Source organism: Peromyscus leucopus, chromosome 9 (genome assembly GCF_004664715.2).
Source record: "Peromyscus leucopus breed LL Stock chromosome 9, UCI_PerLeu_2.1, whole genome shotgun sequence".
NCBI classification, from domain to species: Eukaryota; Metazoa; Chordata; class Mammalia; order Rodentia; family Cricetidae; genus Peromyscus; species Peromyscus leucopus.
This window is the reverse complement of record NC_051070.1, coordinates 20,591,723-20,617,057: the sequence shown is the minus strand read 5'-3', so window position 1 is coordinate 20,617,057 and position 25,335 is coordinate 20,591,723. Positions and strand designations below refer to the sequence as shown.

Below are 25,335 nucleotides of genomic sequence, written 5' to 3'. Positions count from 1 at the left end.
GAAGGTTAGCCGAACCCTTCTGGTCTTGTATCATTACACTTTCCAAAATCTCTTGTGCTTCATCATACTTACTACATAATATGCTTTTTACACTTGCATGATTTTTCTGTTTGTCCCCTAGACCACACCGAAGGACACAAAGTTGCTAGACAGGTACAGTTAGTGAATATCAGCAATGAAGATGGTGTGGTATAGATGTAACCAACCGTCTTATTAAATAAGAAACACAGAAATAATGCAAAAGTCCCGAAGGAGACTCTATTTCCTGTCGGTTCGTCTATTTAAAGTATTTTGTTCTGCCTTCTCATTGGTTGCAAACCCAAACACGTGACTGCCTCGTCACTGTCTGAATGTACAGCCCCCTAGGTCTTAAAGGCATATGTCTCCAATGCTGACTGTATCCCTGAACACACAGATATCTGTGGGATTAAAGGCGTGTACCACCACCGCCACACTCTTGCTATGGCTCTAATAGCTCTGACCCCCGGGCAACTTTATTTATTAACATACAATCAAAATAATATTTCAGTACAATTAGAATACCACCACAGTGTGGTGTGTAGGGGGAGAAGAGAAAGGCTGTGGTTTGATTTCCAGTGCATCTTGAGGAGTCCAGTACATCATTGGTTTCTGATTTAGTGTGGGAAAAAAAAAGTGACCGTGAGACTGTATGACCTGATATGCACACTCAGAGTATTAGAGTATATTTCATAGGTGTAATTCTTAATGGATTTGAGCAAAGAAAAAAAATACAACACATTTAGGCATTACCATGTTTATGATCCAAAATTTCAGCCCTACTCTACTTTTCAAAATATTATCCTTTAATATTTAATTTCTTTCATTTTGGAGAAACTGAATTTAAATCCATGTTGATTTTTCTCTCTAGGATTGATAATGGAACAAAAGATAAGAAATGCTGGTTTAAACCATAAGTTCAGTGAGAATTGGAATCTGGTGGTCTCACTCACTTTGGCACCCTCAACATATACAGAGTGCTTGGCATTTAGCATATGCGTCGTAAATATTCCTCTGTTCATTCCTTCCTTCCATGGAATGGAGAAATATGTCCAAGTGGAGGGACCATTGTGCCCAATGAGAGGTACTCCCCTGTCGTTGGGAGAGGCTGAATCCAGGAATGGGGCGTCGGGAGGGAAGTCTTGGGGTGACTGTTGAGCCTGTAATCTGGAGGCCTACTCTGACCTGTCCGTGTTCAGAACTGTAGGCTTTGGGGTTGAGGTGAGAAGGGTGGAAGCAGAACTGAGCCTGGTGTCCCCGTGTTCTAGAAGAGCGTGGCAGGGCCCCTGGAAGCCAAGCAGGTGGATTTTGTGGAAGGTGGTGACGGAAAAGGAATTGTGGACTGTGGGGTAGGTCTGCTGACTGTTAAGGCTGACAGGATCTGGAGTCGGGAGTCCAGAAGGCAGGGGCGTAGGACAGACTGGAGGGGAGAGGAATGAAGTCCAGTTCAGGGCTGGTTTGGGCTCACTGGTCACATGCAGCCTTTGTTTTCTGAGCTGGCCTGAGCTGATGTGTGGTAATGGGGGGGGGGTGGCTAGCAAAGAACCTTTGATCTGGAACAGATTCTACATGCTTTCACATCTGAGCCAGGCTGTTCATATATAACTCTCTGCCCCCTCCTGGTGGCAGAGGATGCACCTAGCAGGAAAGAAACAAAAAGACCCCATTCAGTCTTCAGTCTTTTCTGAGTCTGCAAACAGCTCGCATACTGGGAGGGTTAACACCTTTAAGAAGTTCATGCACCTGGAGGCCATCCTAAGACAGTTAAAATTGGATTTTTTTGGGGGGGGGGGTTAATTGTGTTAATTTCTTCCACTTTGACCTGTAGCAAAAGATTTAGTAAGTTTGGATTTTGAGTTTCATATTTTTTAAATTTAGCATGTACCTTTGTTTTTAGTGTTCTCATTTCTAAATGACTCCAGGGTCATTTTCTAACCTTATTTGATGCAGTGTTACTACTCAGTAAGTGGAAAAATGTACTTACTGGGTAGTACAAACAGTAAATTGATTAGGAAGGCCCCTTTTTCTTTGTAATAGAATGTGTGTTTTTCTCTTGTCAACGACGTATCAGTTAGGATTTTCTAGAGCGTATATTGCCCTTGCAAGAGGGTACTTTTCCCTTAGCCTGTTTGCTATTTTCTGTGTGTTGTCACTGATCAAAATGGCTTTTTTATTTATTTATTTTCAAAAGCAAATGTTTTGATTGGCGTGGAATTTATTTGTGGTTTTTAACTTGAAAAACATCCTTTCTGCTTTTAGATAAGCTACGAAGAAGTATGCCTAACCTGGCCCGCACGCCAAGCACGGCTGCCGTCAGCAGCAACCTCAGCTCTCCCGTGACCGTGAGGAGCAGCCAGAGTTTTGACTCAAGCTTGCACGGAGCTGGAAGTGGGGTCTCAAGGGTGCCGTCCTGCAGTAAGTGTGACAGTGACGGCGCTAACCACTCTAGGGTGCCGTCCTACAGTAAATGTAGCATGAATTTTAAAAGTTCTTATTAATAAAATCAACCTGAGGCCAGTTGTTGTGGTGAATGCTAGAAGATCAGAGAAGCAGAACAAGTCACAGCTACCTCACCTGGCCAACTTCTCAGCTGGTCCTGTTTTCTCAGACTGGAAGCCTCTGAGTCCTCATCCAGAATGAATCTCAGCTGAACTGTGCTGCTCAAAGCCTGAAAGCTTAACCAGCCAAATGTTTCTAGTTCCTGGTCTCCATGCCTTATATACCTTTCTGCTTTCTCCCATCACTCCCTGGGATTAAAGGCGTGAGTCCCCATGCTTGGCTGTAACCTTGAACACATGGATTTCTGCCTCTGGAATGCTAGGATTAAAGGCGTGTGCTACCACTGCCTATCCTCTATGTTTAATATTGTGTTAGTCTTCTCTGACCCCAGATAAGTTTATTAGCGTGCACAATATTTTGGGGAACACAATACCACCACAATTAAGTGTAACAGTGGTGGCGCTAACTTTCTAAGTAGTCATTACCCTGGGAGGAAAATAGCTTGTTTCCACTGTTTCCTTTTCACTTAGCACACCAGAGGAGGCTATTCTCTGTCTTGTAACTTAGTTTTCACTATCATCAAATAGTATTTCCTCCAGTGCCCATGTTACCCGCTGCTACTACTAATAAATTATAGGGGGCCTTTCCACCCAAGGATAACTAAATACTCACTAGTTTGCCCATTATACCAACCTCTTACCCATGCAGGTTCTCATCGTCTTTCTGTTAGTCTGTCAGTTTTCTGTAGAGACACACTAGCTTTGTTCAGCTTTTACTTTGGTCTTGTTTTTCACCATTCCAAGCATTTCACTCCAAAGATGAAGGTATGTTTTAGTGTGTCTAAGGGACTTTGTATCCCTCCATTCCAGCACACCACGTAGTTGTTGCTCACTTGCTATCTGTCTTCCTCATCAATGAGCAATGTAATGCTAACCCTAGTGTGTGTTCTCAGCCCCTGTGGGGATGCGGTGGTTAGGAGGGGTTGGGTCTTCACTGGCACTAGGAGGAAGGCTGTAAGCCAGTGTTTACATGGCCGTAGAGGTCCATGGAGTGTGCAGAATGTGCTGGCTAAGGGTTTGCATCTCAAGTAGTTTTAAAACCTCCAAGCCCAGTTTTGGATACCAGTTTAATTCCCAACATGTGGTCATCTTGATGTCCTGGTTCAACACTGAAATGACTGCATTTATTCTGTGTGAGGAGCTGTGCTAGCTGGGTATAGACATGATCTTACTTTGTCTACCAACAGCTCTGTGAGGTTGTTCCTGTTATCATTCCAATTTTGATGATGACTAACAGTTTCAAATAGGTGAAGTAGCAATGTAGCCGAGGGTGGGCAGGTTGGAAGTGCAGAGTCAAACATGGGTCTGCCGGAGCTAATGCTTTCAGCTACCGTGACGCTGTGCTCCTATGGGCAGTCTCTTTTTTAGTTCTTCTGAGTTTCTTCATAGCAGAACCTAAAGACCTCTGTAGCTGGAGAGTTTTCTCTCCAGGTCCTACCAAGCCCCGGCAGTCGGACAGCCCACTTATAAAATAAACAAACAGACGCTTATATTATTTAAACTGTTTGGCCTAATGGCTGAGGCTTCTTGTTAACTGTTCTTATATCTTAAATTAACCCATTTCTATAAATCTATACTTTGCCATGTAGCTCATGGCTTACTGGCATCTTCACATGCTGCTTGTCATGGCGGCGGCTGGCAGTGTCTCTCTGCCTCAGCCTTCCACTTCCCAGAATTCTCCTCTCTCCTTGTCCCGCCTATATTTCCTGCCTGGCTACTGGCCAATCAGTGTTTTATTTATTAACCAATCAGAGCAACACATTTGACATACAGAACATCCCACAGCAGACCTCATCCATTGGGAAGTCCTCATTGCTTTACTGGGGACCCTAACACATGCTCCTGCATACTATAGAGCAAGGATGGGTAGATTTTTGGTCCAATCTCTCTTACTCAGTGTACAGGTTGAACTTCTACAACCTAGAAATCAAGAATAAAGAATTCCAAGATCTGAAACTTTTGAAGGCTGTGTGACACCTCAAGTGGACAATTCTATCCTGTGAAACTGTTTCATATAAAAGATATTTACTATGTTGTATGAAATTACCATTAAGGTATGTGCATATAAATGAATTTTGTGTTTAGACTTTGGTTTATCAGCAATGTGTGAACGTTGCTGTTGCTGTTCCTGAGGGAGGTGACTTAAAAGGAAGAAAAATGTATTTGGTTCACATTTTCCGAGGGGCTTTTTGGTCCATGGATTGTGGCTCTATTGCTTTGGGCCTGAGACAAGGGAAACATTCTGGAATATGTGGAGGATGTGGCTGCTGAGTTCATGGTGGCAGGGACACAGAAGATAACCAGGGAGAGGCCACACTCCTCCAGTGATCTACCCCGTGACCTGCTGCTTCCATCCCCAAGTCCTGTCATCTTCAGAATAGTTACCAAGGCTTCGACACCTATGCCTGTGGGTGACCTTTTGTATTTGAACTATAGCATTTTGTCCCTGGCCAGCTCTTGTCCATCTGGTAATGCAAAGGGTATTTAACCGATCTCCATGAATTCCCATGGTCTTGACAGTACCTGCAGTGTGCCAAACTCAAAGTCCCTCTAATACCTAAGCCAAGTCTAAGCAGTAAAGCACTGTGAGATCAAGGTCAAAGTCCGTACTTCTAGCATTAAGTGATGCAGAGTAAACATCCCCATCACATCAGGGGACAGTAGGGTCAGAAAGGAATAATGGACCAAAGCAAGGCTGAATCCCACAAGTGAGCACCTGCTGCCACAGTGTCAAGCATTCTGATGTGTGATGCTGTAATATGAGCACCAGGGCTCTGGGCTGGCCCTGCACCTATGGTTTTGCCACTTGCAGGCCACGTGGCTTCTCCCTGTACTAGCTCCTCTCATTCCCTGCAGCTTTCCTTGGCAAATGTCCCATGTTTGTGCATCTGTAGTTCCTGAAGTCTCAACCACAGGGCTTCTGGCCCTCCCACACACTCCTGTCCAGTCTGTCTTCTTCACTGTCCTTTAGTGCTTCGACAGAGGCTCTGTGACCCTGTCACTCTTGCCCTCTGCTTACCTGCAAAGCCAGCATCGCGTGAATGACTCCAGAGTCTCCTAGCCAGCTCAAGAAGCAGCCGAGCACTTTTGGACCATAGCTATAGCAGTCTGATTCTCTCAGAAGAGTCCTCATTTCCATCTGTACCATCAAGAACACAGCCTTTTCTATCTTCATGTCTAGTTGGCATTCTGGTCTTCTGAGCTACTATAGGAATCAATAAGGGCAAAGTTTTGTTTTGTTTCTTGCCTGCTTCTTCAAACACTTTCCAAATTCACAAATTCCTCCTGCAAACCAATGCCAAAAGCTTAGGAACCATAAGGTCTCAGGGAAAGAGCAGCCACCTTGCTTTCAGTGTTGCTAGATTTTTTTTTAATCACTGTGGCACATAACTAAGAGAAGGCATCTAAAGGGAAGAAAAGTTTATTTTGGTTCAGTTTTGGATGTGTTAGTCCCTGACTGACTGGATGTGTCGCTCTGGGTCTGAGGCACAGCAAATGTCATCCTGAAGAGAGCAGGTAGAGGAGGGAGTTGTTGAATCAGCAAGGGCCTAGAGACAAGGTATGTCTTTCCAGGCTGTGACCAATGACCTGCTTCCTCCAGGCAGTCTCTACCTCCTAATGTTTCCAGTGTCTCTCAGAACAAGGCCACAAGCTAAGAACTAAGGCTTCAACACATGAGCCTGCCTGTATGGGACATTTTATGGTCAAATCACTAATACAAAAGATATGTCTATGTGTATGCAAATGTTCTTGAATTTGAGGCACTAGAGAGATCGCTAAGTGATTAGCTGACTGTTCTTTCAGAGAACCCAGACTTGTTCCCAGAAGCCACATCATAGCTCACAACCTTCTGTGACTCTAGTTCTAGGGGATCTGATGCCCTCTTTTGGACTCTTGGACACTAGGCAAGCACAGACATACATTGTTAAAACACCCATGTGAGAGATAGATGGTAGATATGGATGGATGGATGGATGGATGGATAGATGATAGATAGATAGATATTCCTCTGATCTCCAGGCAAACTTTATTTATTAACATACAAATAAAATGTCACCACATTTCAGCACAAATAAAATATCACCACACAATCCATCATGGCAGGAAGGCATGGAGCAGGTGGCTGGTCACATGACATCTGCACAGTGAGGTTCTCAGTCAGCTGCCCTCTTTCTATGCAGTCCAGAACCCAGCCGATAGGATGGTGCTACCCACATTTAGAATAGGTCTTTCCTCCTCAATTAAACCTTTCCAGAAAAACCTTCCTTGACACACACAGACATGTGTTTCCATGGTGATTCTAGTCTGTTGAAGTGACAGTGCAGAGTAACTATCACAGATGGCATTTAGAATATAATTGATCTTTGTGTTTCAGGACTGAATTCACTTACCCTAATAGTTGAGGGACTCTGTATATACCCAACCTAGTAGTTCACATTATCAACAAAACATAATGAAGAATGTTCATAAACCCCAAAGGAAACAAACCAGTCTCCCATCATCAGGAAAAGAGATAGTTATGACATTCCATAATAGCATGTGGAGCTCTCTCACACATCATGTTGGGTAAAAGAAGCCAGACACAAAAGGAAGGGAACATAGGATGTGATTCCAATGTCGGACTGGCCAGGGTGTGATAACACAAGAGGGAATGTGTTCTTTGGAGATGTTTTCCCTGTGAGGTGGTGTGTGGGAGTCTGTGATGAGGGAGTGAAGCTGTATACATGTCTTCAGATGGGGAGTACACAAACATGTTCCCTGTAGAAAGTCACAAACACATGTACTTAAGGTTTATTATATATAATGCTTCAAAGGAAGTTGAGCCAGATTCACATATTGAACTATGTTTTAACAGAATTTTTTTTTCCATTTGAAAACAATTAACTTAAAAAAACTTTTGCCCGAAGGCAAAGCAGTACCCCTTCATCCTTAGAGAAAAGGAGTACAAACTTAAATATTTCTGCCTGTTTATTACTGTTGACCATAAAATGATGTTCAGTGTTGATAAACACTTAAGGCTCATTACTCAGATTGCTTCCTTCATTTTACAGATTTTTGCTACTGTTATAAAGGTCAAAATAGTGCTTTTTAATTGAGTGGTTACTAAGGGCTTTAGGTACTAAGGCTTTAAGTAGATTAATGAACTTAATTATCAAGTAAACCCTGAGATAGTGTCCTAATGAATGCTACTAAAGGAATACGTTTGTGCCTACAAACATCACTCTTGGCTTCCTCTATAATTACAGCTATTAAATTGTCTCCATGTTTTGTTTTCATGAGGCTATCCTCAGAGCAGCTATCAAGAAATGCTAATGGGGTCTGGAGAGATGGCTCAATTGTTGAGAGCACTTCCTGCTTTTCTAGAAGACTGGAGTTCAGTCCCCAGTAACCACGTCAGGTCACTTAGACAGCCATCTGATGCACACACAGGCATACACTCACACACAAATGCACACATACACACACAAATAAATAAATTAAAAATCAGTCTTAAAAGAAATCCTAATAATTTCTAAGCAAACACAAATTTGTTTTGGAACAATTCAGAGTTGCTTAAATTTTCTAAGGGGGAAAAACATTGCACAGAATTGTCTTCTGAATATTTGGTTGACCTTTGAGCAGCACAGATTTGGTCTGAGCAGGTTTTCTTACACTTCTTTTCATGTGATTTGAAAAAAAGTTTGAAAAACTTGCAACTAAATCTTGCAGTTTAGAAAACTTGAGAAAGTTGAAAAGAATATGTAATTAATGTAGAAAATAAAGATAGATGGTATTCTGTTTTCATTATTTAATACCATAAATATTTTCAAATCTGTTATAAATAGTTTGTCATAATTTATGTGCACACTTATAGACCATGCACAACCCCATATGCCAGTGAAATGCAAACAAATATAAAAACACCATGTAAATCCTAATTATTTTAAGTGTAATCTGACAACGTTGATCAGGCTTTGGGTCAAGCGGATACTGATATAAGTTTGGGGAAGTCACAAGTTATGATCTGATTTTTTGCCCTTTATGCTATTCTTGGGTCAACTGTATTTAGGCCGTGTTGCTGATAGAATGGGGGACCATCGGGGGATTTTCCCTACTATATGTAGGTGCTTAGAAACTGTATGTCACTTACCTCTTCAGACAGTGTAGGCTCCTCTGAATATAAAACACATCTAATTGGGAGACAGTTGAGAGTTCTTCACACAGATATCATTTTCTCTTGCAGTCCCATCACCAGGACAGATTCAGCACAGAGTTCACAGCGTGGGGCATTTCCCGGTGTCTATCCGGCAGCCCCTGAAAGCTACAGCCTATGTGAGTCCAACCGTTCAAGGCAGCAGCAGCATGCCTGTGTCCAATGGCATGCAGCTATATTCCAATACAGGAATCCCTACTCCAAACAAAGCTGCGACTTCCGGGATCATGGGCCGCAGTGCCCTGCCGAGACCTTCACTGGCAATAAATGGGAGTAACTTGCCTCGGAGCAAAATTGCACAACCTGTCAGAAGGTAAGAATAACTTTAGTTATTAGTTTATTTAGCTCAGATAGCTTTATCTGTACTTGGAAATTCAAAATGTATCCAGGTCAGCCTCACTTTTCTCTGGCTGAGTTTAGCCATAAGTCACTGTCCTTGATGGCTCACCCTTGGTCCCTCTTTCTCAGTTAGGTGTCTCTGTGTACTCAGAATCCCTTCTCTTAATCCTTGTCCCATGTCCCATCTATAGAGCTTGTCATCCCCCTGCCTCAAGTTCCTTGTGTGGCTAGATTCCTCCCGTCTTCAGGTCTGTGCTCGCAGTGACACCTCTGTCCAAGGTGTCCATCAGGAACTTGGCCAGTTTGTATGGGTAACCAGATGGCTTTTTCTCAGCTTACAAAGGTCAAGTTCTTTGTAAGGATACAGTTTAGACAGGGGTAGTAAGAGGAAATCATGACTTATTTTCCTTAGTAAATGCAGAGATGTACCATGTTTATGGCTAACAGAATTATATGACTTAATATATGTTCATTATTGGAGAACTTCCATTTTTTTCTTGATAAAAATATATCTTGAAGGAGGAGGACTGCTACTGTCAGAGAGTTTGAGAGGGTCTGTTTTTTTCAAACCTGAGAAAACATTGGGTTTTTCAAAATTATTTTTGAAATATTTTTCAAGTTTTTTTTACTATGATAGGAAAATATTTAAAATGCTAGGAATTTGTGCATGAGTTTATATATCTAAAAACGTTGCTGTATGTTTTTTTTTGAACTGTTTTTCCATTAAAGACTTTACCTTTTACTTTCTACCTCGACCTAGTTTTGGTATATTGAAAACTAACTTGTGCACATGGGATACATGTGGCTCTGTGCTCTGGCCTCAGGCTTCAGCAGATGGGCATGCACTGTGAGAACCCAGAAGGATGTAACTTGACACACATTTGGGACAGCGCCAACAGCTCGTCATTCCTGGATGGAGGAACACTCATGGGAGAGGGGACCAGAGAGAGCGATGTGGCTCGTGGGGTTATTAACAGCCCGTTTGCTTTCTTCGTTTCTTCATAGCTTCCTGCAGCCCCCCAAGCCCCTGTCCTCACTCAGCACGCTGAGGGATGGAAATTGGAGAGACGGTTGCTACTGATGCAGTCTATGGACCCTTGAAGAAGCAGACACGAGTGAAAATGAGGGTTGTGTTACCCAGCTGGCTGGGTAGCAGTGGATGCTGGGATATTCTTTCCCGTTCACATTTTAACCTACGTACTGCATTGTTTCCAGTGGACCAATCACCAGAGACTCACGATTGCACTTCCTCTCTGCCTGCGATACTGCCGCATTCTCAGACTCGTGGTTGCAGTATGGCTACACTTAGATCTAGGAAGTTTTTGTAGAACTGCTCTGTATCTGAATACTTTTTGAGAGAATTGAGACGTATTAATAATGCTTTGCCATATGAGGTTTTTAAAGTACCTTGTTCATTTTACTTACATGTTCTAAACATCTTTCCATTACATGTTCTGCATTTTAATACATTGCATATTTACAACTAGGTTCTATAACATGGTTTGAATTTTAATTTTTTATAGTTTACAGGAATTTTATTTTTTTGTGCCTATTTCTTTTTATGCCCATGTGAGCCACTATGGAACAACTTAAATTTTGTGCCATAAAAATATTTTTGTGGTAAGGTACTATTTTTTTAGCTCTAGGGATATATCAGCAAAAATACACCATACAATTTGAGACATAACTTTACGTTGAATGAGCACAATTTAATCTAAAGCATTGCGAGGAGACAGCCAGACGGCAGAGTTGAACGGTCTTGTCTTTTTCATTGTTAATTTATTGTCTTACATGAGTTTCATATTTATGATGGTATCACAAGCACATTGCACTTAAGACCTGCAATGTTTGCTGCTCAACCACAATTGATTTTCAATACTTTATTACAAAGGATGAAACTGTAATGTTTTATTAACAATGCTTCTGGAAATGAATGCATTTTAAAGCAAATAAATCTTTTTGATAGACCTTTTACAAAACCCATTTGCACTAATGAATGCTTTCTTATGGTCTGTGACTTACTATTTGTTACTGTGTACACTGCTGTTTTGGAATGTTCAGAAATAAAGACTCTATTTCAGCAATATCAGGTCACGCATGAATGTGCAGCATCAAAAGTGAGGCCTCCTTCCATGCTCATGGTTCATTACCGTTGTAAAAGCAGTATCTGTGGCCGTGTTCCTGGATAAGCGCATCGCAGAGACGCTTAGAAAGCGCACATTATAAAGATTACATGTTCTTTTTTTCTAAAATGCATTTGATAAGAAGTACAAGGTTTTAGTTTTGTGACAAGATTTGGTCTCAGAAAGGCCACTAGAACTCAAGTAGCTTGCTGTCAGGACATACTTAGGAATGAACAGTGTCAGTGGGGATCTGAGTAGCCATTGGGTGTTGGATTTGAAGGCTTTCTCGGTATCAGTAAATAGCAAATTGCTGTCACTGTTCTGTATGACCTCATCTGAAGATACCATGAAAAGTTTCAGCAGAGGTTTAAAGAATGTCCACAGTTATTAACTTTCAGTGTTCTTGTGTGCAGTTCTATACAGAGTTAAAAGGACTTTTAAAATGACGGTCACTGAAAATGAAGAGTGGGTACATGGAGATGGATATAAAAGAGGAAATAATAATTACCAAACATGTCTTCAGTGATAACAACCATGCTAAGCGTTTTTGTCTACATCCATTGAATTTTATATCTAGCAGTCACCCACTGTTATTCACCCTTTAAAGACGGAGACCCTGAGAGGTGATTGAAAAAAAAAGGTCAAAAAAAGGTCAGCCTCTGGAGAGCATTTGGCTGGCAGACGGTGAAGCTGCTCTTTGTTCCCGTCCTTCTGACTCAGAAGTCTTTCCTTCACTGTGATGTTCTCTCCTGTGAATGTGTGTGTGTAGTTAAGTTAGCATATAGATGCATATATCATATACATGATATTGATCAGCTAATATATTTCATTCAAGGTCTCTTCATCTTGGATTTTTATATTGTTCTAGAGAGAGAGTATAATTCCTTAAGTTAGCAAACCACAGTCTTCTCCATCCTGAGAGCCATGGAGGGAAAAGGAACTGTGGTAAGGAAACTTGAGAGGACACTGGGCATCATCTAAGTCATGTTCAAAGAGGCAGCTGGCCAGATGGCCTACTGGACAGGCACTGAGAGAGAGAGACTCACTCCTAAAGACTCTTCATGACTTTTTTTACCTGGAAATTCTTCATAACACAAAATCATGGATGTTTTCATATTTCACTGTAGGATCCAGGTAAGTACGGTAGACTCACAGGAAACAACCTAAAATGTTACACAGTAGGTAAGTGGGTGGTAGTCATTAGACTGTGGTCCCCACTCCAGGTGAAGGGTGTTTGGGAGATTTGGAGAATAGGCCTGAAAGTCATGCGGATGAAGTCAGGAAGGTGACATGCAAGGCCAGGTAGGGCATGGTAGGCCACGATGCGGACTTTGATTTTACTCGGAAGAAGAAATCTCGTTCCTGATCTTAAGAAGCAGAGTCTGTGACTTGACTGACCATGACTGGCATTTGTGGAGAATGGACGGTAGGAGCCCAATTGTGGACACCAGCAAGGCGAAAGCAGAGGAACTTCCACCTGGTCTGGAAGGGGCATGCCATCACTTTTACAGTCAATTCATGAAAAGCTTGTCACTAGGTCCAGTCTTCAAGAGGAAGAGTTTACACAGGAATGTAAGTACAAGGAGATAAGGACTGTGAAGGTCCTGTAGAAACTGTTGGTAAAACATTTCTATGACCTTCACCACATCTGTGCCCATCTAAAAGCAGTACAATCCTGAGTGTTTTCCAGTGGCATGCAAGAATTCTGGTTGTCCCTAGGTGTTGGCATATTTTGCCAGCCTTTAATGTTTAAATTGCAGCTGTGTTCATGCCTCTCTGGTCCCTGGGTTGCTAGTGAGATTAAATATCCTTTCATTTTCATTCATATATTGAATGCTTATATAGAATCATTTATAGATTTTTGTTCAGCCCATTTTTCTATGAGAGTTTTTTTTTTATTGGTTTGTGATGTTATTTATATGTTTTTTCTAAGTCTTTTTTTTCATTTACATATGTGGTCTTTTAATTTTCATGGTAGGGTGTTTTGATAAGTAGAATTATTCATCAAATTTGAATTTTATGCAGTTTGTCATGCTGTTGGGAGTTTTGGCTTGTTTTACTTTTTACAAATATTTTAGAAATATTTGGGTTTTTTTTTAAGTGTGTGTGGAAAGAGAGGGAGGGGAGGAGGGAGAGAGATAGGAAAAAAATGTTCCCGAGGAATCTGGAGACATCGGAGCACCTGAGGAGCGGCTATAAGAAGTGTGCAGCCTCACATGGGGGCTGGGGACCCAAACTCTGCACTTTGCAGGCACAGCACATGTTTCAAACACTGCGCTGTCTCTGCAGCCCTTGCCATGTTGTTTTTAAAGGTTAGTCCTGTGTCTCTTAAAGGAATGTGCCCTTGTCCTATGATCAATAAAAAATGGATTCTCCTATATTTTAGAAGTTTTATTATTTTGCTTTCATGCACAGGTTTATAGTCAGCCTTGGTTTTTAATGGGCTATATGAAGTAGAGGTACAGTTATATTTTGTGTCTTCCATGTGGCTGTCTGGCCCTATTAACACTTACTGAAAAATCCCGTTCTTCTCTGTGCTGCACATCAGTTGTCCTGTGTCTGTCTGGGCCATCTGTGCTCTCAGAACCGTACACTCGATACCACTGTAGCTTCACATGCTTTTTAGAGCAGAATGATCTTGCTACCTTGTTTTGTTTCAGGTGTCATGGCTAATCCCTTTTATTACACACACACACACACACACACACACACACACACACACACAGATACATTTATTCAAACTCGTCAGGTTCTTGCTAGCATCTGGCTAGAATTTTTACTAAGAATGCATTCAACTTGGGATAAATTTAATTTTTACAATTTTAAGTCTTAAACTCCATGAACACAGGCTAACTTTTATTCAAGGCTTCTTTAAACTCTTATTAAAATTATACAAATTCCTCATGGAGGACTTCATGTTTTGCCAGATTAATCTATAGGAATTTGACCTTTATGCTATTTTGTAATTGATATCTTAAAAGATTCTCCAAGGCTCCCTACGAATATTTTATTCAATAATCTTAAATATATGCTGTCACTATATTTATCTTTGTAAACTTTATATAAGCCAAACGTCTTTCTGTTAGATTGATTTCTTTCTTTTCTACCTGTTTATTTTCTTTTTGCCTGAATGACAATAGAAGGTATCTTTCTTTTTTGTGTTTTACTAATTTTAAAAGGAAAGGAATTTTAATAAAAGTTGTTCTTTGATAATTTCTTATATTACATAATACATTCTAGTCATTCTTTCCCAACCTTTCTTATTTTCCTCCCACTCTTCCCAGCATCTCCTTCTCTTTCTTTACAAATGTTTCCCCAAAATTCATTGTGTTTTGTATCCTAGAGAGTATAGTTAGAGCTCTCTGTGTGACCCTGGGTTTGGAACTATCTATCAAAGCCTGGCTGTCATGCCTTTCTCTCAGAGTCTGTTAGTTGCTAGTACATCAGAAGTGATAGCAGGGCTGGCCCCTTGGATCCCCTTCCCCACCCATGGCTGGCTCTTAGGAGTACCTGACTTGTGTGGGCCCAGTGCCAGTAAGTGCCGCTGCTGTGGACTCATGCTCGTCATGGCTGGGTCGTGTTTGAAGATGGCATCTGGCAGTTCTTTCTATCTTCTGGCTCTAACATTCTCTCTGCCCCTCTCCAGCAATGTTCCCTGAGCCTTAAGTGAATGATAGAAATGTCTTCTTTAGTTTGCTAATAAATACTATCCTTTGAAGAAAAGAATGTGAATATTAACACACATATCCTGCATACGTAAAATTAGTGTAGTCAGTCTTTTTATTTGCTGACTTACATAGTTTTTTTTTTTCTGTTGAATCTTGAGAAGTTGAGGTTATGATATTCTATCGTGGTTATGATGTGTGTATTAAACCATTCTATACGGTTGTGTGTGTATCAGTTACTTTTCTATTGCTTTCATAAAATGCCGTGACCAAAAGCAGCTTATGGAAGGAAGAGTTTGTCTCCTTTGTTCCAGAGGGAGAGAGTCCATAGTGGTTGCAGATGGCAAGAGCCGGAATCTTAGAGATCCCATCTTCATCATCTGCAGACAATGTAGAGACAGTGAACTGGAAGTGGGACGAGGCTCTAAACTCTGAAAACCTGCTCTCAGGAACACACCTAAAGGTTCCCTGTCCGTCCTTAACAGTGCCACCAACTGGGAGAGAGGTGTTCAAATACATGAGGCTATGGGGAACATTTCTCATTTCAACCACCACAATGAGCTATTGTGAAAGCTGGGAGGGGCTTGGGTGAGGGCTGTGGTGAAGGCTTGAGTTTGGGTTCCCAGCATGCACAAGAAAGCTGGGCATAGCAGCACATGTCTGTGGTGATATTTTGTTCCCCAAAATATTGTACACCCTAATAAACTTATCTGGGGTCAGAGAACAGAACAGCCACTAGACATAGAGGCCAGAAAATGGTGGCACACACACCTTTAATCCTAACATTCCAAAGGCAGAGATCCATCTGGATCTCTGTGAGTCCAAAGCCCCACTGGAAACAGCCAGGTATGATGACACACAACTTTAATCCAGGAAGTGGTGGCAGGAAGTATATAAGGCGTGAGGACTAGGAACTAGAGCTGGTTAATTTTTTAGTAGCAGTTCAGCTGAGATCCATCTGGATAAGGACTCAGAGGCTTCCAGTTTGAGAAAACAGCATTAGCTGAGGAATTGGCGAGGTGAGGTGAGGTGGCTGTGGCTTGCTCTGCTTCTCTGATCTTCCAGCATTCACCCCAATAACTGGCACTGGCTTTGTTTTCATTAATAAGACCTTCTAACAATTCATGCTACACATGTCTGTGACCCCGGTACTAAGGGAGACATCAAGTGAGCCTCTGGAACTTTCTGGCCAGCCTAGCCGATCAGCTCCAGGTGCGGTGAGAGATCTAACTCAGAAAAACAAAATGGAAAGTGATTGAAAAAGATTGCCGACCTTTATCCTCCACACACATGCATACACCCGCATGAGCATGTACACGCAACACACATAGATACACAAGTGCTCAAAAATTAGATGGATTTGATTTACTAATGTTTTAAATTTTATCCAATTTTATGGAATCAGAGTATTACAAAAGTCTGTATAAGAAGAAAGTACTCCAAACTTACTTTTGAGATTAACATTATTGGGGAGAAATTGTCTTGTATTTGAGTTCCCCGCCCCACTAAATATCTGATAAATGTTGACTTTGCAACCATCAGGCTTACAGTGTTGTTCAAGTTGGAGTTTCATGATATGGGTTGATATTTATTCTGCATCTAAGAGCATTGTGATGTGGCCTCCAACAATGATATTTCTGTTTATGTATGTGGTTGTGTCAACACTTGCTTTATGCCTTTTGAAGTCACGTGACTTTGGTGAATCCGTATGTAATATACTTTATCTCCCTGACAGAGTGAACTTATCATCAATGGAGCTTCCTGGTGTCTAATATTTTTAAACCCACTTTTCTGATATTAGATAGATACCTTGTATTTCTTAGCTTCTGTAGAGTAGATATTTTAAAGCCTTATGCTTTCAAAGGTTTAGCTGTTTCTGAAATATTTGCTTGTTTTTTGAGACAAGGTCTCATGCTCTCCTGGGCTGGCCTCAAGATAATGATTCTCAAGCCTTAGCCTCCCCCTAAGTGCTGGGTTTCAGGATGAGCTACCATACCCGTCAAATCATTAGCATTGCTGTGTGCAAGCAACATGGTTCAGTTTTTGTTTTGTGAATGACAGCTACAGAAATCATTGCCCTCGGTGTGAACCTGTAAGCCATCACTTCATGAGATCATCACTGACACGTTTGAATTTAAATCTACCTTAGCTGCTTCCTTTTCTTCCACTCACCTTTGTCTCCATTTTATACTCTCCTGGGCTGTTTGATCTTAAGATTTTTTTCTTCCCCATTATCTAGAGAGTATATTCTAATTCCCTTTTGTTACTGTTCTAGTAGTCACCCAAGAAACTGCAGTTTGTACCCTCAATGTACACATACACACACACACACATATATTAATTTATTCAGCTTTACCATCCCTTTAGGCAATATGAGATTCCTTAGTTTCTTCCATCTTTCTAATCTTTGTATTTGCACTTCAAGTTTCAGGTAGAAATTGGGGAAAGCGATCATATGTAGATGGTGGGCATCTTGGAAACTCAGAGAAAAAAACATCGAAATGATTCAACATTTAAGATAAAAGATCTAGAGAAAGGTCCTCGGTGTTGTGATGAGGCTGAGAGGACAAACAGTCTCTAATGGGCTCGGCAGGTTTCTCAGGCTGCTTCATTTTAATTCCTTCTTTTCTGTTATTCCTTTATGAGATCTATGGTGAACTTGTCATTGCCCTGCCTGAGCCTCCCCAGTACCTAGCATTACAGGCATGCACCTTTACATGTAGCTTGATATTTAACTTTGAATGAGGTCCCGAGTTCATTCACTGAACAAGTATTTATTCAGAGTCTGGGTTTTGTGTTAGATGCTGAGGACGTACCAGACATGGCTCAGAAGAGGAAGCTGAGCACCTGTGGGCATTACAGGAGGGGATGATTATCCAGGAGAGATGGAGAAGAATCTGAGGTGTTGGAAGGGCCAAAGGACAATTGGTATGTCTGGACCTGAGTGCTTGTGCAAGACTGACTATGTGATTTATGGGCTAGTGCAAGGTGAAATGCAGGCCATCATTGAAAACATTCAGGATTTAAAAAAGGAGATAGAAAACTATCAATCCAGGCACAGGACCATTTTGTGTGTGTCCATGAGTGGGCTCCTGTTCTCCTGTGTGTGTCTACGAGTGAGCTCCTGTTCTTCTGTATGTATCTACAAGTGAGCTCCTGTTCTCCTGTATGTGTCCACGAGTGAGCTCCTGTTCTTCTGTGTGTGTCCACGGAGTGAGCTCCAAGCACTAGAAGACATAAGAACTAAGTTTCAGGAAGACGCAGGGCAAGGTCCTTTAATTGTCAGGTTTAGTTTAGACTTGTCCCACTAGCTCTTTTAACTTAGTTTAACCTGTTTCTATTTACCTATGCTTTTTCGTGGTTTTTTATTTTTATTTATTTATTTATTTATTTATTTACCTTTCTTTCATTCTGTATGCCCTACTTTCCTGCTTCCTCTGTCTGGCTGTCTGGACCTGGCATCTCCCTGTCATCTCATTTTCTGTTTTCCTGAGCCTAAATTTCTCTTCCTACTTACTCTCTCTGCCCAAAGTTCCACCTATACCTCCTCCCTTGCTATTGGCTGTTCAGCTTTTTACTAGACCAATCAGGTGCCTTAGGCAGGCAAGGTGAAACCGCAACACATCTTTACATAGTTAAACAAATATTCTACAACAGGATGGGAAGCTCGTATTGTGCAAGCACATGAGCAGGATGCTTCTCAGTTCTTTAGAAACATCACTGATGAAATCCACTTACAGCCTTGGAGAGTGAAGTGTTAGTGTCCTGCCTTTAAAATGAGAAAATTCAGGGAAAGAAAGGTTAAATAGTTTGTCTGAGGTCATGGAGTTGTTTAGAAACAGAGCCTGAATTCAAAGTCAGGCTTTTCAACAAACAAGGACTGACTTGAGCAAATATGAATTCAGTCACCCACTTTACCTTTCTATGAGGATGGATTGAAGAGAGCTCAGGGTGGAATCAGGGACAAAATATTCGTGGCCATTTGGTTTTGAGGGGATAACATATAAAAAAGAAGTGTGTGCAAAGAATAAAAGTTCAACTCTGAATGAATTGAATTACTTCTCTGCATTGCAGAGTGGGGAAGTACTACAGAGGTAAGCTGAGGGGTGGGCAGGAGGTCAGTTTGGCGGAACTGCATTCGAGATAAGATTGGTAAACTGGCTTTGAGGGAAGGCATAAGGACACACTTAATTTTAAAGCAATTTTCCCCACCATGTCAACTGTTCATTATTCTTCCTGGTTAAACATTTAAGGCAGTCTCTTGTAACTACTCTTAAATACGCATTGCCAGTCACTAGAATGAACCACACAATCTAAGAGCAGAACTTACCCGTCTGTCTAACTGTAACGGAGCTTGTGTGCCAGCATCTCTGTTCTCTGTGACCCACACCCATAAACAACTATTCTACTGTCTATTTCTGTCAGTTCATTATTTTTATCCCATATGTAAATGAGATCATATGGAATTTGTCTCTGGACCAGCAGTTTCAATGGCATACCCCCAAACTGAAATAAATACACCCCAAAGATACTTGCCCTTCCCATGGTCATTGTAGAATTATTTACTGTGCCAAGTTATAGAAATGGCACCAATTGGAGAAAACTTTAACACACACACACACACACACACACACACACACACACACACACACTGGAATCCTATTCAGCTTTAGAAAAAAATTGTGACACTCTGGATGAACTTGAAGGAAATTACATTAAGTGAAATAAGGCAGATTTTGATAAGAGGTATTTAGTGTCTCCAGATCATTGGACAGGCCATGAGCCAGGTTAGGTGTGCCTCTGAAGATGGCTGTCCATGTAGCATCAGAGACAGGGTACCTGCCAGGGTGTAGGAATGACAAGTCTTAAGTTGCTACTGAAACTGATCTCCACTCACATACTGCACTTGCTATGGACCAGGGATCATAGCTGCGTCAACCTCAGCCAATCTGCACCAACCAGGTTGGATGAGTCATGTGTCAACAATCTTAAAACTGTGACCAGAAGTGGGACTTCCAACAGCACTGTCACAGAATGAAGGGAATGCCCCCGGAGTAGTGCTAACAGAAATGTCATGTTCTGTTGACCAGTCCTGTTTCACTGCAGGGATGCTGACTGGTGAGCACTAACTCCATCTGAAAGGGAGATAGATAGGAATATCATATCCAGCGGAGGACTGTAGTCACATAGACATGGATGAATGAGAAGCGAGGTATAGAAGGAGCATGAGCATCAGGTGGACAGGCTTGGCAGAAGATTTGGTTTCAACAGGTAAGTCACTACAGGGATTGGTGTCTGACAGTCTTTCATCCAAAGAGAAGAGGAGGAGCTGTCCCCCCCCAATCTGATGTTATCACAGGCCACAGCTTTAACACATACCTTACCGCGGTGTACTGTGGTCAGCCTTTCCCCACCCCTGAGAGCCATTTTCCTAGTCTCATTGCTTGACAGCTGAATGGGTGACCGCCCTGTCACATTAAGGGGGAGAAGCACCCCACTTCCTGCACCCGTTCTTAAAGACCAATACAGTGTCAGTCTGAGACAGGCCCGGTAGATTAGCTGGGAAGTGCAGGAAATACTGCATGTGAGAAAGGACAAGGGAAGTATTAAAAGGCTGATTAAGCAGCATGCCACTGTGGACAACTAGCTTAAGGCCCCGAGGACCTTCTGAAGGCAGTGTAAACACGTCCCCCACACACTCAAGGGCTGAGCTGTTCGTACACCATGTCTGTGTTAGCTGGATTTTTTTGTCAGCTTGATACAATCTAGGGTCACCTGGGAAGAGGGAACCTCAACTGAGAAAACGCCTCCATCACATTGGCATGGAGGTAGTCTGTGGGGGCAGTTTCTTGGTTAATTATTGATAGGGGAGGGCCAGAGGGGGGTCCTGCAGGTGGTCACAGCAGGCAGGGAAACAAACTGATTTCAAGGAGTCAGGTGCCAGGTGGTTTATTCACAACAAATCTAAACACAGTATAATTTTGGAAAAAGTTTCCGGGTGTAATAGAATCCGAGGTGCACAAGGGGGCAGAATTACATGAAAACTCGACTCAGGGTATGTGTCGTTCAAGAAGATGGGTTCTCAGCCGGGCGGTGGTGGCGCACGCCTTTAATCCCAGCACTCGGGAGGCAGAGCCAGGCGAATCTCTGTGAGTTCGAGGCCAGCCTGGGCTACCAAGTGAGTTCCAGGAAAGGCGCAAAGCTACACAGAGAAACCCTGTCTCGAAAAACCAAAAAAAAAAAAAAAAAAAAAAAAAAAAAAAGAAGATGGGTTCTGGAGATAGGCTACCTTTACTAGCTTAAGGGCCTAGGGACAGTTCTGGCCTGGTCTCAGTCACACAGATAGCACAGAGGTCATTTGGGCTATTAGCCACCTCTGGTCCTGGTTAGAGGAGCTTGCTGTGACCTGACCCAACAGATAACACAGATCACCAGGCTATTAATCACTTCCAATTCCAAACATTCTGGATGGAAGAACAGGTTTTGTGTCCGTTCCTCTGAGAGGACAATCCTGTGTGCTTAACATTCCTGGCTTCTCTGGAGATTTGGGGGGCGGGGTAACAAGGACCTTCACACTGGGCTCCCAACATCAGCCCACTATGGGTGGTACTAACCCTGGACAGATTGTCCTGGTAGGTGTAGGAAAAGTACCTGAGACTGAACATCAAGTCAGTGAGCAGGATTCTATCATGGCTTCTGCTAACTGACTCCAGGGTCCGGCCTTGAGTTCTTACCCTGACTTCTCTCCGTGGTGTTCAAGGATAGACTGTGATGAGAACACATAAGCCACTTAACCTCCCCCACCCCAAGTTGCTTTGGTCATGGTTTTATCTCACAGCGCTAGCAAACCAACGAGGACCACATCCCACCAGCTGGCAGTTGAAGTCCACCTCTGGGAGTGTTAGCCGGTTCATCCAGCGCCCTCATGTTGGAGTGCGAAGCTGTCTGTCTTCGCCAGCTTTGGAGGAAGCTGTCTGTCATCAGAAGAGCCATCCATGGTGCTCTAAATCAGGGCTGCCAAGCCATGGCTCATAGTCTAAGTCCTGCCTCCAGCCTTCTTTCATCGTTTGTAGATGAAGAATGAGTTTTAGATTTTTATAGGTGTGAAAACTATATGGCTTCCATAGCCTGAAACAGTCACTAATGAGACTTCACAGAAAGGGTTGGTCAATCTCTGATTAAAATGATTGTATCGCAGTAATCCTTGTCTCAGGTTCAAACCAACCATCCGTCCTCACTCCGTGTTCCAGTGTGGTCCTGCCTCACTTTGTAAAGACAATAGGGGGCGCTAGAGTCCAAGCCAGAAGAGAAAATTAAATTGAGCGTGCTAACTTGGTGAGGCTTCACGTCATCTTCCGCTGCCTGGTGCAGGGCCTCTCTCTCTCCACTGCAGAAGGAGCGGGTGCCACAGCCTTCTATGTCCAGGAAGGCGAGAAACCTGGATCCTGCCGTTCACGCCCTTTATGACGCTTCACATCGTCCCTCCATTTCCCCAGTATAATTGGGTTTTGAACCAAACACCCACCGATTTAATGTATTTTCCTATACTAGAATATAGCATGTAAATTTATTGAAAAAATTCTAAATATTTCTTCAAGGTTATGACTTTTTAAAAAACAAAAACATTCTACGTGGTTCTATAAAATACCTCTTTCAAAGTCAAAGATCAGATGAATTCTCTACCCCATTTTAACGAACGAGCATTTTGTTCAGTTGTACAACGGTCAACAATAGTTACAATAACTTAATTTTTAAATGACACTCAGACTGAACTGAATTAACCCGTTACAAAGCCGACACCTGAATGTCTGGGTGGCGGCTTTCCTTTTTAGTGATCAGGGTCTTCAAATGTCAAGCTATGAGCTGTGGGACTAGACACTTGTTTTGTTGGCTCTGTTTCGCCCCAGGGCCCAGCAGCGTTTTGTCCAGGAGTCCTTTCGTAATTGTCTCTGGCTCCAAGGAGTCTTTCTGAAGGGATCCAGGCTCCTTTAAGACCCAGCTTGTTTAACTCAAATCAGATAAACCTGAACCCAGGAGTCATGGATTCTATCAGAGGCACATTTTAGCGGGAGCTTGAGGAATTACACAAACTGCTCACTAGGGGGCAGTAGTCGTGCGGCACCGCCTTCAAGTTGCGCCTACCACACTTCATTTGTTAAAGGTCAAATTAACAGAAGGGACCAAAGAATACTTCCTGATTAAAAGTTTCATATTATCCAGCCAGTCTTACACCATCTGTAGTTCAAAAGGGTCATTTTTTTATTCGCTTGGGCCTTCAAAACATCCGAGTAATTCCGTCTAATATTTCCTACTTAATATTTTCTATTTTGTGTCATTTCTGTTAAAACCAGGTCACAAGCCAAGATTTGGAAAATAGTTTTAAGGGACACTTTTTTCCCTTAATAAGTAGTACGGGTAAATTTATTCATAGACAATCATAAAATTATGTTTATGCGAAATAATTGTTTCTGAATGGATTTAGTAGGAACTTCACTGTAGGTACAAATGGATAAAGAGCTGTGCAATAATCCAGAAGTTTATTTACCATTAGCACGAGACAAACAGCAATACCAGTTCGGTCCTCAGGAGGGCAGCATCTACCCAAGCTATAGAGAGACCTCAGTAGCAGGCTTCCTTTTCTAGGGGTAGACACTCTGGTAAGTGAGTTACTCTACCGCGAGCAAGGAGCAACAAAAAGTGGCTTATACTTGGCAGTTAAGAATCGGTCTTTCAAAACCAAAGAGCTCTGATTTTGTTTGTTTAATCCAAGGCATTTCGTTAGTACTTTGTCCCTGGCTTCTGTCTTTCCTTTTACATTTCACCCCCCGCCCCCTCCCACTAGGTCATCCAGGCAAGCCTTAGTAACAGTGAGTCCTGAAGATACGGCAGTCATAAACATAAACGTACTGTGCTGATTCAGAGTCACTGCAAACAGTCTGCCTCCCCACTCCCCACCGCCCCCCGACTCTGACTCCCACCAGCCGCCTCCCATGTGTGCTGACTGGGGCTTGTCTGACTGGCACCTCCGTGAGAAACGATGAATCTTTTGACCGGTGTTCAAGAGGAAGAAGCCCAGTGGAGACGCTGTTATCTGCACACTTTGACCTCTGGGTGCTTGGGAGAGGTTCTTTCTAACTCACAAATAAACAAAATCAAGCTGTTAAATAGGACGTCCTTACAATATCCAGCCATTTCAGCTTAAATCTGTGCTGACTCCAGGAATGAAACATACCATTTTCATTGGCTTTCTTTTGTGCTACTGTGGACTCAGAACCACCTCACCTTGAAAATCACTGGCTGAGTTAATACTGCCCTGTCCTCAGTTCCCAGGAAATAGACAGTGGGTCCACTCAGTCCTGTCAGATGCGGAACAAATTTCCTGCTCTTTGTTTTACTTGGGTGTCTATAGCCACAGGTTGTAGCACTGGCCCTAGGTAGGTATTTGTAGCATGAATCTTAAATGGTCTTAATAAAAAACAAACCCAGAGCCAGATATTGGGGTGAATGCTGGAAGATCACAGAAGCAGAACAAGCCACAGCTTCCTCACCTCTCCAATTCCTCAGCTGATCCTGTTTCCTCAGACTGGAAGCTTCTGAGTCCTCATCCAAATGGATCTCAGCAGAACTGCTGCTCAAAAGCCTAAAAGCTTAAACAGCTCTAGTTCCTGGTTTTCACGCCTTATATACCTTCCTGCTTCCTGTCATCACTTCCTGGGATTAAAGGTGTGAGTCACTATGCCTGGCTGTTTCCAGTGTGGATTTGAAGATCCGGATGGATCTCTGCCTCCCAAGTGACAGGATTAAAGGCGTGTGTGCTACCATTGTCTAACCTCTATGTTAACAGTGTGGCTGTTCTGTCCTCTGACCCCCAGACAAGTTTATTAGGATGCACTATATTGGGGAACACAATATCACCACAGTATTTGTTGCAAGTAATTCTTTTTTGGGTGATGTTTATTTAAAAAGACCGTGTTTTTCCGGTTCTGAAGACCCAAAGTGTGTTTGCTCTATTACTTCTGAGGACACTGTATTATTTCCTTTGACCAATGTGCACATAGTCTTCTGGCACTTGACCTGCCTCCTCCCGCTCTCCGTCCTCCGCACATGTTGCTTGCTCTGCTCACAACGCTGTGCCCATGACTCACTCTCTGAAGCTCCTTTCTATACGTTGGTGGTCATGGAGACCTGTTTGGGAAGCTTATCTCTCCCAGCTGCTCAGAGACTGGCCTCCAGCAACAACCCAGGACCCACCGGCATCCTTACCTTTCCCATAAGTGATCAGGGTCACGGGGGTTGCTGTGGCCCAGTGTCTGCTCAACACCAGGGACCAGACTGTTATTCTGGGGCTCATACAGGAAATACATTGTACATGTGGAGGGAAGTATCTCCCAGGCTAGGGACAGAGAAGGCAACTCATGGCTCAGCCTCTCAGCAGCTGC

At 42.5% G+C, this 25,335-nt stretch overlaps 1 protein-coding gene across 4 annotated transcripts in view; it reads left to right on the top strand.

Moving 5' to 3' along the window:
- Positions 1-11,870, top strand: part of Slain1 (SLAIN motif family member 1) — a 56,029-nt gene extending 44,159 nt beyond the window's left edge. For all 4 annotated transcript variants that reach the window (XM_028864820.2, XM_028864821.2, XM_028864823.1 and 1 more), the window contains 3 exons: positions 2,278-2,433; positions 8,800-9,082; positions 10,114-11,870. In XM_028864820.2, the coding sequence (XP_028720653.1) occupies positions 2,278-2,433; positions 8,800-9,082; positions 10,114-10,189 (515 nt within the window). In that variant the 3' untranslated portion in view covers positions 10,190-11,870. The remainder of the gene's footprint in view (positions 1-2,277; positions 2,434-8,799; positions 9,083-10,113) is intronic.
- The last annotated feature ends 13,465 nt before the right edge of the window (positions 11,871-25,335 follow it).